The 15,481-nt window shown below is 40.6% G+C and overlaps 1 protein-coding gene across 2 annotated transcripts in view; it reads right to left on the reverse strand.

Annotated features, from left to right (window-relative positions):
- The window catches only part of FRMD7 (FERM domain containing 7), a 50,237-nt gene that overhangs the window by 1,986 nt on the left and 32,770 nt on the right, over nucleotides 1-15,481 (reverse strand). For both annotated transcript variants that reach the window (XM_009235255.3, XM_002832114.3), the window contains exons 5-11: nucleotides 15,034-15,131; nucleotides 6,982-7,096; nucleotides 6,644-6,791; nucleotides 5,553-5,648; nucleotides 3,412-3,575; nucleotides 1,228-1,296; nucleotides 1,036-1,111 (exon numbers count right to left, since the gene is read on the reverse strand). In XM_009235255.3, the coding sequence (XP_009233530.1) occupies nucleotides 1,036-1,111; nucleotides 1,228-1,296; nucleotides 3,412-3,575; nucleotides 5,553-5,648; nucleotides 6,644-6,791; nucleotides 6,982-7,096; nucleotides 15,034-15,131 (766 nt within the window). The remainder of the gene's footprint in view (nucleotides 1-1,035; nucleotides 1,112-1,227; nucleotides 1,297-3,411; nucleotides 3,576-5,552; nucleotides 5,649-6,643; nucleotides 6,792-6,981; nucleotides 7,097-15,033; nucleotides 15,132-15,481) is intronic.

Here is a 15,481-nt window from a genome sequence, read left to right on the forward strand (position 1 = left end):
AGAGAAAGGACACATTGGTGAAAGAAGGAAAAGGCCATTTGGTTAGGGCTGGGGGAGGGATCTAAATTAGCCTCAAAGTTTGAAAGGTAGTTTTTCATAAAGTCATTTAACAAGATCCATGTTCTATTCTAGGGTAGATAAATATATAAAGAAGGGGTAATAACTTCTACTACATCCCAGTGCATGTGTTAAAAAGTACACGTGACACTATTCTTTCTCAATGACATCCTACTTCCGGACTCTGAGTGTATACACTACAAGCAGTTTGGTTTAATAGCTATATTAGTGAACCAGGAGTCCTGCCTGTTAGTCCTGGCTCTGTCTCTGATTTGCTGTGTGACCTTAGACAAGCCTCCTAACCTTGCTGCTCCAGCCTCCTCCCTATTTTCTGTAAAATGGTGGGAGGAGGGCTATGAATGGTATGAGAGGTTCATATACTAAATGGCTCCTTTCATCATTATGCCTCTGATGCCTTTTGGATAAAAACTGCCAGTGACTTGAAGGCATGAGGATTTATGAGACCTATAATTATTTTTTTAGGGAGAGTAAAAGAAAAATAATTCACAATTTTCATACTAAAAATGTCAAAGGAAGCCATCGTCTCACAGTTCCAAGGGAACAACACTTTGTCCTTAAGTTACAAAATTACACAGGAAAAATACTCGAAAACTTTAACCCAAGACCTTATACCTTCCTCTACACTTTAAGATTTTCATAGGTAAAAAGATGGAGCTTTCAGTTTTGAAAATTCAAAGCCATTTGGATCTGCATTTTGCAAGATGTTAGCAACACAGGTTGCAATTTGAAGATGTGCCAGTTCTCTCCAGTCTATAAGGTACACACCAGTGGTAGTTTACTAAATGGTCTTCTATTGGCAGGAAAGACTGAGCTGACAGACCTCCCCAGGAAGCTAACCTACTCGAACAGAGTAACCTTTTTACACACTGGGATTCTGGCAGAATCAATTCTTGGAAGCATTTGAAATTTGCACAAATTACATTTATCTAAAGAAGTAGAAATTTTCAGAAACCTTACTTGTTTTGACACATCAGAGAGGAGGTCTGGTGAGGACCTGCACTGTCGTTCATGGTACTGAGATGGGTAATGTTTCCTGAAATCCCCAAGCAGAGAAGTCATTGAAATGACCTTCATGTGGGTACCAGGATACATAGAAATCTCCAAATTCAGCATAAAACCAACACGAGCAAGAGAAACAAAATCATGTACCTTTCAAATGGCAAGCTCTTCAGCCTCCCTTTTCTCCCATATTCCAAAAGTTGCCTTTGGGTTCGTCCACTATCATAAGGAACAATAAAAATCCTTAGTTCTAGCCATAAACCAATAGGCTACTAAAACTTGAAAGCCTCATTTATTGTTGAAATCAAAAGACTAGATGAATGACAAATGTCATGAATCTTTGACCATCACAATGATAATACCCATTTATTCAAGGACCAGGCAGAGAACAACCTCAACTACTCAGAACGCAGGTATTTTTTAAAGGCCTCTGAACAGGGTTATACAACAGTTAAAAATTGCAGGCTTTAAAAATAATAGACCTGGTCTGGGCATGGTGGCTAACACCTTAATTCCAGCCCTTTGGGAGGCTGAGGCAGGAGGATGACTCGAGCCCAGGAGTTTGAGACCAGCCTGGGCAACACAGTGAGACCTCATCTCTACAAAGATAATAAAAATTACCCGGGCGTGGTAGTGCATGCCTGTAGTCCCAACCACTTGGGAGGCTGAGGTGGGAGGATTGCTTGAGCCTGGCAGGCAAGGCTGCAGTGAGCGGAGATCATGCCACTGCACTCCAGCCTGGGCAACACAGCGAGACCCTGTCTCAAAGAATAATAACAACAATATATTTTCCTTTAAAGCCTTTTCCTCTACCTCCAAACCAGAGTCAACTGACTGATTTTCCATACTACTTTGAATGAGATTACTTATCTGGTTTCCCAGTCCACAGCAGAAGAAAAGCAGCTAAATGAACAGTAGAAGAGGATTGTTCTAGTCAGGCATACACTAGCAAAGAAGTCAGATCACGGCCGGGAGAAACATAAAAATCAAAAAAATCACAAGAATTAGCCAGGCACCATGGCTCACACCTGTAATTCGAGCACTTTGGGAGGCCAAGGTGGGTGGATTACAAGGTCAGGGGTTCAAGACCAGCCTGGCCAAGATGGTGAAACCCCATCTCTACCAAAAATACAAAAATTAGCCGGGTGTGGTGGCCTGCACCTGTAATTCCAGCTACTTGGGAGGCTAAGGCAGAGAATTGCTTGAACCTGGGAGGCAGAGGCTGCAGTGAGCCGAGATCACACCACTGCATTCCAGCCTGGGTGACAGAGCAAGACTCCATCTCAAAAAAAAAAAAAAAAAAAAGCAAAAAACAAACAAACAAACAAACAAACAAAAAACAAAACACAAGAATAATAAAGTCTAAAAAGTCTGGACCATTTATAACCTAAGTACAGGGCCTTGACATGCATCCCCTGCCCTGAGGCCATTATTGCACTACAGCTTCCTGCAAAAGATCATATGTGATGTTTATAATAACTCAGGTCACTAAGAAAAGGGCAAAATATGCTCAGTATCATCTATTTAAGAAGGCAGGGATTCGTAGAATACAGACTGGAAAGATTCAATCAGAAATATGTAAGTTTTAACAGATTTTAATTTTTACTGGGGTAGGCTACCACTCTGAAAAAAAATTCTTCATGGGGAAGCTTTTAATCAGAATTTTGTACCTAGCTAAAAGTTTTGAAAACTTACTCCAACGGATTCCTAGGCTGATGTATTCAAGTAAAGACAAGATCTTTTTTTTAAATTTTATTATTATTATACTTTAAGTTTTAGGGTACATGTGCACAACGTGCAGGTTTGTTACATATGTATACATGTACCATGTTGGTGTGCTGCACCCATTAACTCAAAAGACAAGATCTTAACCCAACCTTGCTTCGATTCCTCCAAAGTGTGACCTGTAGTGAGGATTCTCTAGTGGCATATTGTTCAATCTTCTAAATCTCTTATCCCCTCCAGTGCTTTCTCACGCTAGCTTTTACAACCCAAAGGATGCTGTTGAGCTTTTTCTTTCCATGGTTTGCATATAAGTTAAATATAAGAGAAACAATGGGTTTATAGAACATGTATTCTCAAACTGCACACATCAGCCCATCCTTGCTGAAACTCTGATCCTACCCCTTAGGTAAGTTGCCCTCCCCTTCCTCCCTCCTAGTTAGGAAACATTGACTTAATGTGTCACACAGAGAATGAGCAGGAAAGGGTGCAATCTTTGATGTGATTAAAATGGATTCTTTGTTGCTTCTAGAATGTGAACTCCTCCTAAGCCTCCTGTGTTATTGAAAAGAAGCAGTGTGAGCAGTTTGCCTATGTGCATTGTTTAATTACCTATAGCGGAAACTGGAACCCTTGCTGCAGAGTAGGGTTTTGGGCTTTGATTTGGGCTCTTCCGAAAGCCTAAAGAAAGCATGGTACTCCACACAAGTCTTCCAGAAAGCCTTGCAGGCATCTCGGCTGGCCATGGTGAACTCCAAGGTATCCTTGCACAACACCTGTATAAACCAATTTCCATCAAGTAAAACATCCTTCAAGAATATCAAAGACCTTCAAATCCCAATGCCTTCCAAACTATTGCTCCGTTGGCCCATGCAACTTCTGATTTTCCACTTGGCTCCCTGTAGGTTTCACACCTACTGAAACCTAATGATTGGCAACTTTGTGAGGAATAGACAGGGCCACTGCTCACAAACAGAGCCTTCTCTAAGAAGCAAATATTGCTTTGCACACTCCGCTCACCTTAAATACCTTTTTTACTCACTCTTCTCTGCCAGAAACACTTTTATGAAGTTGTAAATTAGATTAAAATCATGTCAAAGGGCATCTTTTCAAGGTGAGGAGAAGTTATAAATGACCAACAGGAAACAGGAGGGAGGAGAAGATTTCCTTATAGATGGAAGGGTTCATAAGATGATTACATGTACATAAGTCTGTTGTTTTCTTGAGACAAGGTGTCACTCTGTTGCCCAGGCTGAAGTGCAGTGGCATGATCATCACTCACTATAATCTCGAACTCCTGGGCTCAAGCAATCTTCCTGACTCAGCCTCCTGAATAGCTAGAACTACAGGCATGTGCCACCATACCTGCCTAATTTCTTTGTTTTTTTTTGTTGTTGTTGTTGTTGAGATGGGATCTTGCTATGTTGCCCAGGTTGGTCTCAAACTCCTGAACTCAAGTGATCCTTCCACCTCAACCTCTTAAAGCACTGGGATTATGAATGCGAGCCACCACACTCAGCCCATGAGTCTTTTTAGTGTAACAGTTAGAAACACTTTTTCCTCTATAGGTTGTCTTGTACAATGCTCTATATTGCTCATCTAGCATATTCTAATCTTGGCTTTCCAGACCTAAAGTTTGAGTTTTCCCCATCTCCTGACACTATATGTACCCCTCACATGGCATGTTTGCAGCCCTGTTTTCAGCAGCCCCATCAACCCACTGCACTGACTCCACTTCTGTCATTCCTTTCCAGGTTCCTGCATGTAGCCTCTGGGGCTCTCCATGAGCTTCACACTGAATCCAATTTCTTGAACTGCTCAATGAACACTTTTCTATAAGGTCAAGATGCAGAGAATAAAATCCAAACTGCTGGATCTTCAGTAGGTCAAAAATTAGTTGATACACACTTTTTATTTTCTTTATGATCATAAGAAAATTCCTTTCTAGACTAAGTGGCTCATGCCTGGTAACGTCAGCACTTTGGGAAGCCAAGGTAAGAGGATTACTTGAGGCCAGGAGTTCAAGACCAGCCTGGGCAACATAGTGAGACCTTGTCTCTATAAAATATGTTTTAAAAATTAGCGAAATGTGGTGGCACATGTCTGTAGTCCTAGCTACTCAAAAGGCTGAGGCGGGAGGATCACTAGAGCCCAGGATGTTGAGGCTGCTCTGAGCTATATGTCACCACTCCACTTCAGTGTGGGCAACAGTGTTATTCTATCTCTAGAACAAAAAAAGAAGAAGATCATTTCTAGCACCTTTGTCTCACCCTTTACTATGCAACCTTGCCCAATAATTGTTTATTTTGCTTACGTGTATACCTGACTCCCACATCCTGCTTGTTTTTGGCATATACTAGGTGTTCAATAATTTTTGCTTAAGGAAAGTAATTGAAGATACTTTTAAAATGGAACAGATAACATCAAATGAATATGTTCTGAGTCCTAGATCTGGTCACTCCCATTTGACTTATCAAATCCCTAAAATGCAGTTTCCAGGGAGACTTGCCTTTCAGCCCAGTTGCCCCATTTTCCTATTACTTTGTTAATTCTAAACTGCCAATCAGATTTCTTAGTGTTTTGCCTTTAGTAAAAAATGATTAAAACTCTGGTTGATTTCTTTAAAGGCAAAAGAAAAGACACACCGTCACTCAGGGCCAGCCAGCTTTTACCATTTACATTCAAACGATTTGCAGAAACAACCAAAAAAATTCGCAGTGAACAGTAGACGAATTTATTAGAAAGCTACTTACCAAGATATTGGCATGAAGTTTGATGAGAAAATGCTTTCTCTTAAAACTCAACTTGCGGATTTTAGCCCAGTTAAAAGTATTGATCTTTGTATTTCCCTACAGTGAAAAATGTGGCAGATTTCAGAATGTATTAACAAGAGTTGGTCTGTAAGACAGTGCAAACCTGATAGAAAGTGCACTTAATGAGAGGGACCGCCCTTGACCCATCTCTTGCACAGATTGATCCTGCTGCACTGGGTAGGAGCTGTGGTCAAAGAAGGCATTTCAGGTGGGATACAAGGATGCTCTGGAATGCAAGCAAGAAGGGGTATGCCTAGGGAAGTTTTCTAGCCAGCAAAGGGAGATCACAAGAGGAAAGGATTACTACAATAGCTTTTCTAATCTCTCCCCTTTCCCATGTTTCCCGATTCATCTGCTAAAAACAATGTCTTCTTTCTCCTGACACCCCAATAGCTCAAACACCTTCAATAGCTCCTCACTGCCCACATTATATCATGGCCATATCTTGCTGCCTCATCTATATTGAATATATAACCTTTGTTCCCACTAATTCCAAAACACCCTTTCATCTAACTCTATACCTCTCTCCTGCAGTCTCCTCATTTTCCTTGCCCACAATGCCTTCCACATAGTCAAGCCTTCTTGCCAGCTCTGACAGACCCTTGTCTAGGCTATTCTGTTTAATTACTGCAGCCTACACCCATTTCCAACTCCTCTAAACTCCCTTGGCTTTCCTGGTCGGCCCGACCAGCTTTGCTTTTTTGCTTGTTTGTTGTTTGTTCAACAGGTAATCGATTCACATGGTCTGAAAATCAGAGGTATACAAAAAGATATATATAGAAAGAAGTCTCACTCCCACCACTGTCACCCCTATTTCTGTCCCCATCTATCCATTCCCTACAGTTAACTATGTTTATTAGTTTATCATGTATACTTTTCATGCAACTACAAGTAAATATGATTGACCATTTCCCTTTCTGGCTGGTGATAATACTGAGGAGTGAGATCACCTTGGGAAAGGACACCCAAGTTTGAGCCAAGATAACCACCCCTCACTAAAGCTGAAGGGCTTGAAAGGAAAGAGGTTTTACCCGTAACACCAGTACTCCCATGTGAGCAACAGCCAGGTGAATCTGCATCCCTTCACCGTCACTGGCGGGGTGAGGCCTGATGCCATACATATCCAGCTTTCTTGCTATGTCCAGTAGCAGAATGTCAGATTCAGCTGGGCTCCTGCCACTGAAAGGGGAAAGAATTTATGAGCCTAATAAATGCCTCAAGAATGACATTTCCACGCTGAGAGCTCCGTGAGGAGCTCAGTGTTTCATGGAGCCTGAAACTTCTCAGGTTTAACGGCTTGCTCTTAAGAGTCTGTCCCCAACTTTAGTGTTCTCTACGGGGGAAGCAGGTGCCAGTTGAAAGTACTTACATGTGCTTCTGATGAAAGTACATGATCTTGCCCTCTAAACAGTCTTGGTTTGGTAAGTACCGAGTTTGTGCCAGATGCTTCCTATCTGCTTCTTCATGAAAGTCTCCAAGTTCTGCTGCATGACAGGAAAAAGACATTTTTCACATTACCTTTGAGGAACTTAGCAATGGAGCATCCAGCATACCCTTGTCCTCCATCAAACAGCCCTTTCTTTGCAGCCAATGCAGTCCAAAGCCTCCAACCCCATGCTTTATGAATATTTATGTTTCCATAGGGGTGTGTGTGTTTTGAGGGGGGCAATTGGCTCTTTTTCAATTCGGAAGCATTTCAGCCTTAGTATAGGAAGTCACAGACCAAGTATAGATCTTAAGGGCTCCAAGATCACAGTTGAACATTTTGTTAGATTTTTCTTCTACCATATTGTATATATGATCTCTCTTACTTTCAATCAGCCACTGGTATAGGTGGAACTATGTCCCCACCCTCTGCCAAGTTCATATGTTGGAGTCCTAATTCCAGTAGCAGAGAATGTGACTATATTTGGAGATAGAGCTTTTAAGAGGTGATTGAGGTGAAATGACTCCATTAAGGCAAGCCTTAAACCAATCTGACTGGTATCCTTATAAGAAGAAGAAATTTGGACACACAGAGTGACACCAGGGATGTAAGTACACAGAGAAAAAGACCAAGTGATAACACAAAAAGAAGGCAGCCATCTGCTAGCCAAGGAGAAAGGCCTCAGGAAAACAAACAAACAAACAAACAAACAAAAAACTGCTGACAGCTTATCTTGGACATGAAGCCTCCAGAATTGTGGAACATACATTTCTGGCATTTAAGCCATCCAGTCTCTGGTATTTTGTTATGGCAGCCCAGCAAACTAATACAGCCATCCAACCCCACTCCATCCTGATCATAAGTTACCAAGAAAGAGGAATATAAATGCCAACTACATTGCAAGCCAATTAATCACTCTGTACATTGGGAGTCTAGTAAATCCCCAGCTATCTGAAATCCCCAATAGATGAACCATTCTGAAAACCATTCCGGCTTTTCCAAATAGCTAGCAGTTTATCCATGATCATAATTTGCTCTTTTCTAGATGCCTCCAGTTTATTTTTATAAAACATTTATTACAGCACTATGTCTACAAAGGCATTTAGGACTATGTGCCCTTAACCTAAATTGCCTCAGATTGTTTTGATTTTTGGATTCTTTTTTCTTCTTTATAATTTGCATGCCTTTTTCCTCTCTGTCAGATTTATATGAATCACTTCCTGGTCACTGACTTCCCCTGAAGTCAAACTTTAGAATACTTGGTTCTAAAGTGAGACTTCTAATCTAACATAAAATGAGAAAGCAAATATCCAAACCTGTTAGCATTCTATATGCTGTAAAAGTAAATAGACTCTCCATGGAATCCTATGGTGCTCTCCTATTGGATAAGATACATGGACAATAGGATACCTATTTTGAGTGCTGGAGGGCTGTTTTTTTTTCTCTTCTTTCTTGGTTTTCCATTTGTGTTTTAGACAGATGGGTGTATATCTGTATTTCAAAAATCACAATATAATGAAAATCTCCATATAATAAACATTCTTTAAAAGACCAAAGAAATGGCTCATTCATTTATTATTTTTTTTTACCAATACTGATAAATGTACAAATCACATTAAAACCCAGTAAGGCCCTGATGGTTTCACTGACTAATTCTATCAAATATTCAAAGAAGAAATAAATACCAAATCTTCACAAACTCTCCCAGAAAATAGGAGTAGATACTTAGCAACATATTCTATGAGGTCAATATTACCCTGATACCAAAACAGGACAAAAACATCATAAGAAATGAAGACTACAGGTCAACATTCCTCATGAATACAGAGGCAAAAATTCTGAACAAAACACTAGTAATCTGAATTCAGCAGCATATGAAAAGGATTATATACGATGAGTTGAATTTATCTCAGGATTACAAGGTAAGTTCGACATATGAAAACCAATGACTATAATACACTATGATAATAGAATAAAGGACAAAAAAATCCCTCACATTATCTTCTCAAGAGATGGAGAAAAAGCGTTGCACAAAGTCTAATACCCACTCACAATCAACAAAACAAAACAAAACACTTAACAAACAAGGAATATACCAAATGGTGAGAAACTAAATGCTTTCACTTAAGATCAGAAATAAGGTAGAGATATCAAGCGCCTGCCACATCTATCCAACATTGTACTGATGGTTCTAGTCAGTGCAATCAGGCAAGAAGAAGAAACAAAGAATTTGCACTGAAAAGAAGGTGGTAGAACTGTCTTTACTTGCAGTCAACATGATCCTCCATGTAGAAAATCCCAAGGTTGAGCGTGGTGGCTCACGCCTGTAATCCTAGCACTCAGGGAGGCCAAGGCAGGAGGATTGCTTGAGCCCAGGAGTTAGAGACCAGCTTGGGCAACATGGCAAGACCCCATCTCTACCAAAAAATGTAAAAATTTGCTGGGTGTGGTGGCACGTGCCTGTGGTCCCAGGTTCCAGCTACTTTGGAGGCTGAGGTGGGAGCATTGCTTGAGCCCAGGAATTCAAGGCTACAGTGAGCCATGGCCATGCCACTATACTCCAGGTTGGGTGAATGAGTGAGGCCCTATCTCAAAAAAAAAAAGAAGGAAAAAAAGGAAAGAAAAAAAATCCCAAGGAACCTATGAAAAGCTACTAGAACTAATAAATGAGTTCAGCAAGGTAGCGTGATAGAAGATCAATATAGAAAAAGCAATTGTATTTATATATGCTAGCAATGAATAATCTAAAAATGATATTTTAAAAAGTTCCATTTACAATAGCATCAAAAAAGAATAAAATACTGAGGGATGAATTTAATAAAAGAAGTGTAAGGCTTACACACTGAAAAGTACAAAATGCTGCCAAGGGAAATTTTTAAAAGATCTGTATAAATGAAGAGATAGTTCATGTTCACAGACAAGAAGATTCAATATTGTTATGGTGGTAATTTTTCCAAAAAATAATCTATAAATTCAATGCAATCCCCATCAAAATCCCAGTAGGCTTTTAAAAATAGAAATTGAAAAATGGCCTTAAAATTTACATGGAAATGCACAGATCTCAGAATAACCAAACTATTTTGAAAAAGAACAAAGTTGGGCAATGTGTACACCTCCTCATTTCAAAGCTTACCTCAAAGCTACAGTAATTAAGACAGTGTGGTAATGGCATAAGAATAGAAATATAGATCAATGGAACATAACTGAAGTACAGAAGTAACTCCTTATATCTATGGTCAATTGGTTTTTGACAAATGTACCAAGCCAATTCAATGAAGAAAAATAATATTCTTTTCAACAAATGTTGCTAGGACAAATGGACATCCACACACAAAAATATGAAGTTGGACCCCTACCTCACACTATACTCCATGCAAGCGTACAAAAAATTAGCTCAAAATGGATCATAGATCTAACTATAAGAGGTAAATTTATAAAAGTTATAGGAGAAAATCTTTTTGACCTTAAGTTAGGCAAAGAGTTCTTAGATACAACACCAAAAGAATGATCCACTAAAACTATACAGAAAGTGAAATTCCATCAAATTTTAAAACTGTTGTACTTCAAAAGATATCCTTACAAAATGAAAAGACAAGCCACAGATTAGAAGAGAAAATTGCAAATTGTATATCTTATAGACTTTTAATCAGAATTTATAAAATGCTCTTAAAACTCAATAATAATATAAAAACTCATTTAAAAATGGGCAAAAGATTTGACTAGGCCTTTTACCAAAGAAAACATTGGAATAAGCACATGAAACTGCTCAACGTCATTAGTCATTAGGAAAATGCTAATTAAAGTTGCAGTGAGATACTTCATACCCGTTAGAATGGTCATAATCAAAAAGATATACAATACCAAGTGTTAGTGAAGGTATGAAGAAATCAAAAACCTTGTACATTTCTAATGTTATTGTAACAATTTGAATTGGCAGTTTCTGAAAATGTTCAATATAAATATATCATAAGACCCAGCAATTACACTCCTTGGAATGTACCCAAAAGAAATGAAGACTTGTATCCACAAGAACACTTGTGTGCCAATGCTTATAGCATTATTCATAATAGCTAAACTGGAAGAAAATCCAAATGTCCATGACCAGGTGAATAGATAAACAAAATGTGGCTGGGTGCAGTGGCTCACTCCTGTAACCCCAGCACTTTGGGAGGCCGAAGTGGGTGGATTATGAGGTCAGGAGTTCGAGACCAGCCTGACCAACATGGTGAAACCCTGTCTCTACTAAAAATACAAAAATTAGCCGGGCATGGTGGTGCCTGCCTGTGATCCCAGCTACTCAGGAGGCCGAGGCAGGAGAATTGCTTGAACCCGGGAGGCGGAGGTTGCAGTGAGCATCTCAAAAAAAAAAAAAAGTGGTAAATCCATAAATGGAATACTGCTCAGCAAAAGAAAGGAACAAACTATTGCAGCTCATGTTAGAGCATGCATTAATTTAAAAATCATTATTTTGAGTGAAAAAAGTCAGATGCAAAATACCCCATATTTTATCATTTCATTTACATGAAATGTTCAGGAAAGGCAAATCTACAGAAACAGAAAGCAAATTAGTGGTTGCTTGGGGCTGAGCGTGGGAACAGGGCGTGACTGCAAGTAGGGATGAGAGATGTCTTTTGGTGTGATGGAAATGTTTTAAAACTGGATTGCGGTAATGTTTGCACAACTGTAAATTTGCTAAAAATCATTGAGTTGTGCATTTAAAATGGGTGAATTTTATGATGTGTCAATTATACCTCAATAGAGCTGTTTTTTTAAATAAATCACATGCACAAACACACACACCCCAATTTTCCAGTTTATTAACCATAAATCCCACGTTGACCGTAAGAAAAACAAAAGCACATAAGACTGTGCTTTTTTTTCTCTCCATACAAGACTATAGCAACCTAAGAATAGAATTATGACATACGAATGAGTAAATATCTCCAGTAACAGAAGGTGACAAATGTTATAAGCACCTTCACTGTTACCACGCTGGTCCAAACTACCGTGGTCTCTCTCTCCTGTAATATCCTTTTATCTAGTCTCCCCACTTCCACCATTTCCTCTTGAAGTCTGTTTTCACCACAGCAGCCAACAGGACCCTGTCAAAACCTAATTCAGATTATTTCACTCCTCTGCTTAAACTGCTTCGATGGCTTATCTGCTCATTTAGAGTTATGCTATAGGTCTTTCGTATGCTTTTTTTAAAAAGAGATGGCCAGTTGGATGTGCACTCCTGGCCTCAAGTGATCCTCCCACCTCAGTCTCCCAAAGTGCTGGGATTACAGGCATGAACCAACACACCTGGCCCTTTAATATGCTTTTAAGGCCTTCATATTTATTCTCTTCCTCTCTTACTGAGCTCCAGCCAGCCACAAAAGCCTTTCTGATGTTTTTTGAACACCCCAGGCATGCTCTCACCTCAGGCGCTTTGCACTGGATGTTCTCTTTGCCAGGATTCTCTTTCACATGATTTTGTTGCGTAGCTTACCCTCCCACCTCCTTCAAGTCTTTGTTTAGCTGTCATCTTCCCAGTAAGCCTACCCTGTCCACCTTATTTAAATATTTATGCTGGCTGGGCACTGTGGCTTACGCCTGTAATCCCAGCACTTTGGGAAGCCAAAGCGGGAGGATCACTTGAGGCCAGGAGTTCAAGACCGGCCTGGCCAACATGGTGAAACCCTGTCTCTACTAAAAATACAAAAAAAAAAAAAAAAAAAAAAAAGCCAGGTGTGGTGGCATGTGCCTGTAATCCCAGCTACTCGGGAGGTTGAGGCAGGAGAATCACTTGAACCTGGGAGGTAGAGGTTGCAGTGAGCTGAGATCGCCCCACTGCACTCCAGCCTGGCCGATAGCATGAGACCCCATCTCAAAAAATAATATTTATGCCGATGTTAACTCTTGTCCATAAAAGAAGAAAATAATAAAATTTAAAAATATAAATATTCAGTGTCTGCCCCCAGAATTCCTCCATCTCCCTCCTATGCTTCATTTTTCTCCATTGCTCTGATCACCTGCTACCATGCGTTATATAATTTATTTACTTATTTTGGTCATTGTCTGATTTTCCCCTGCTGCCAAAATGTGAGCTCCACAAGGGCAAGGATTTTTGTCTGTTTATTGCTGTGTTCCCAGTGCCTATAATAGTATCTGGCATGTGGTAGGAACATGATACAATTTTCTTGAATTAACGACCAAGAAGAGTTACTGAAGGAGTTCATAAAAGAGGGACGCTTCATTTGAAATGTTCAGCTTGTGTTTGGGAGGGAGTGTCTGGCTAGAGTAGAGAGGTGTGTAAATGAAACCAAAGGAGACGAGAAGGTTGGAATGTGGAGGTTCTTGAACGCTTAAAATATAGCAGGTATCCAACAAATATTAGATGAATGGAAAATTAGACAAATAAATGAGCAATCTAGTTGTGTTCTGCATACTACGTTAGAGTTTAGTGAAATAGTCTCACTGCGATCAATTGCGAAGAACTACCTAGTTGGAACTTTAGCTTTTTTCCATGGAAAGAGTTTCTACTGACAAACAATAATATCCTCTAGAAAAGCTCAAGTGCTCTGTGCTATGCCTGAAATGGCCACTAGGGAATGCTCAAATCCATAAGGCAGAACTGTTAAGAATGAAATTGGGCTCCCCCGTCAGAGACTGCCTGGGAGCCCCAGTCCTCTGACTGCTGCCTCAACAGGCAGCTAGTGGAGAAGGATGTCTTCTAGCACTGTTTCCTCTATCTGCTCTACCCTGTGCTCCCACTCCAATGCCAAAGTACAATACTGGACATGACGGTTAGCGTCCTTGGCATTCAAGACCCTTCAAAATGGTGCATTTTCCATCACCTCTTCTAAACAGACCCTATATTTGGGCTATACTGGGTCATTTTTCATCCTCTATATACGCCACTTCTTGTCCAACCACCATTTTTGTTTTCATGCTGTTTCCTTTACTGACCAGTACTTATCCAATTCCTACGTGTCCCTTTAAGGCCCAGCACAAAAGCCACCTTCTCCAACAGCCTTCCATGATTACCATTTCTCTTACTGCCCCCTGCCTTTCTGAGATCCTAGGGATCTCATTGCTTGTCCCTGCCAGGAGTCACTTGGTAAACACTTATTCAGACACTGTCCCTATCTAAGCACTGAATTCTGGGGCTGCCGGTGAAATTAGAAATCTGCCATTTCTGGACTATCAGAAAGGTAAGGTACAGAGGTCAAAAATGAACTTAAGTTACAAAAAATGAAGTTATGATCCTGCAGGACTAGTAAGAAACAGCCTATTCTTTGGAGGCCTCTCTAGAAGACAGAAAATGTCCAGCTGGCTTTAGAAGAGATACTATCTCCAGCTGCCTATACCCTGCCCTTGGGGCTGTAGGAGCAGCCTGGCCTGCCAGGCATCACCCCCTCCCTGGAAGGCCCCTGCTGTTCTCCAGACCACCTTCTACCTACCTTCCTTATGCAGCCTAGTCCAGCTACTTGTTGGTTGTTAGGATATGGGGAACACTAATAGATGCCTGGGGCTTTTTTCCCTTTTTACCTCTCTCCACCTGCTGTACTCTGTGCTTTGTTCTCTGAAATCATGATAAAGAGCAACAGGGAAGTCACAACAAACGTGACAATGTGCTACAGAGAGCATGTATCAGAGAATTATCCTGGGGTAAGCAGAGGGAGTGGGGACCTGTCTGGCAAAGCCCATGCCCAGATTAGCCCAAACCAGCTCCTGGACAGCTTTCCCAGAGGCGGTAGGAGGGGAAGGTTGGACTGGGGTAGAAGAAAATCAGCATTTTCATTTAATCCACAGAACCAAAGGTATTCTTGTCACTATTTTAAAGACAAGGAAACTCAGGCTCAGGCCATGCTGTTTCTCTCTATCTTATCCAGGCTTTCTCTCCCCTGTAAACCCTAACACAGTGATGGGCATGTGTGGGGAGCTCAGCTCCTGTGCTTGGTTCTCTACCTGGCTGATAGGTCCCGAAGCAGACAGACATTTGCTACTTACATTGTAAGATGTGAGATACCATCAACGCTGTACAGTTGTCACTGCATGGAAGCCTTCCTAGAGCCAAATCCTTCTTTATTTGAAGAGTAAAAAGATACCTGCAAAGAAATTGGGGAGAATCTCTTGATAAAGAAACAGAAATAAGAAAGAAGCATTTTCCTTCTCCCAGATCCAAGATGATTCAAGAAAGGAATGGTGCCCCCAGTCAGTCAGATGCCTTTTTTGGGGTGGTGAGTAATGCATAGGCTTTGCTTCAGCCCCAAACCAGACCAGGACCACAACTTGGCTGATCGAACACTTTGGCAGGCCTCACAGCCATTAGGAATCACCCTGGCCAAATCCTCCTGCCAAATTGAGAAAGTTGGCCAATCATCCTCTGGTGGTTTCTGCCACGTAGCAAAGCCACATTCCCAGCTAGAGAGAATAGGAGATCAAGCAAGAATAAATG

The sequence above is a fragment of the Pongo abelii genome, chromosome X (assembly GCF_028885655.2).
Source record: "Pongo abelii isolate AG06213 chromosome X, NHGRI_mPonAbe1-v2.0_pri, whole genome shotgun sequence".
Classification (NCBI taxonomy): Eukaryota; Metazoa; Chordata; class Mammalia; order Primates; family Hominidae; genus Pongo; species Pongo abelii.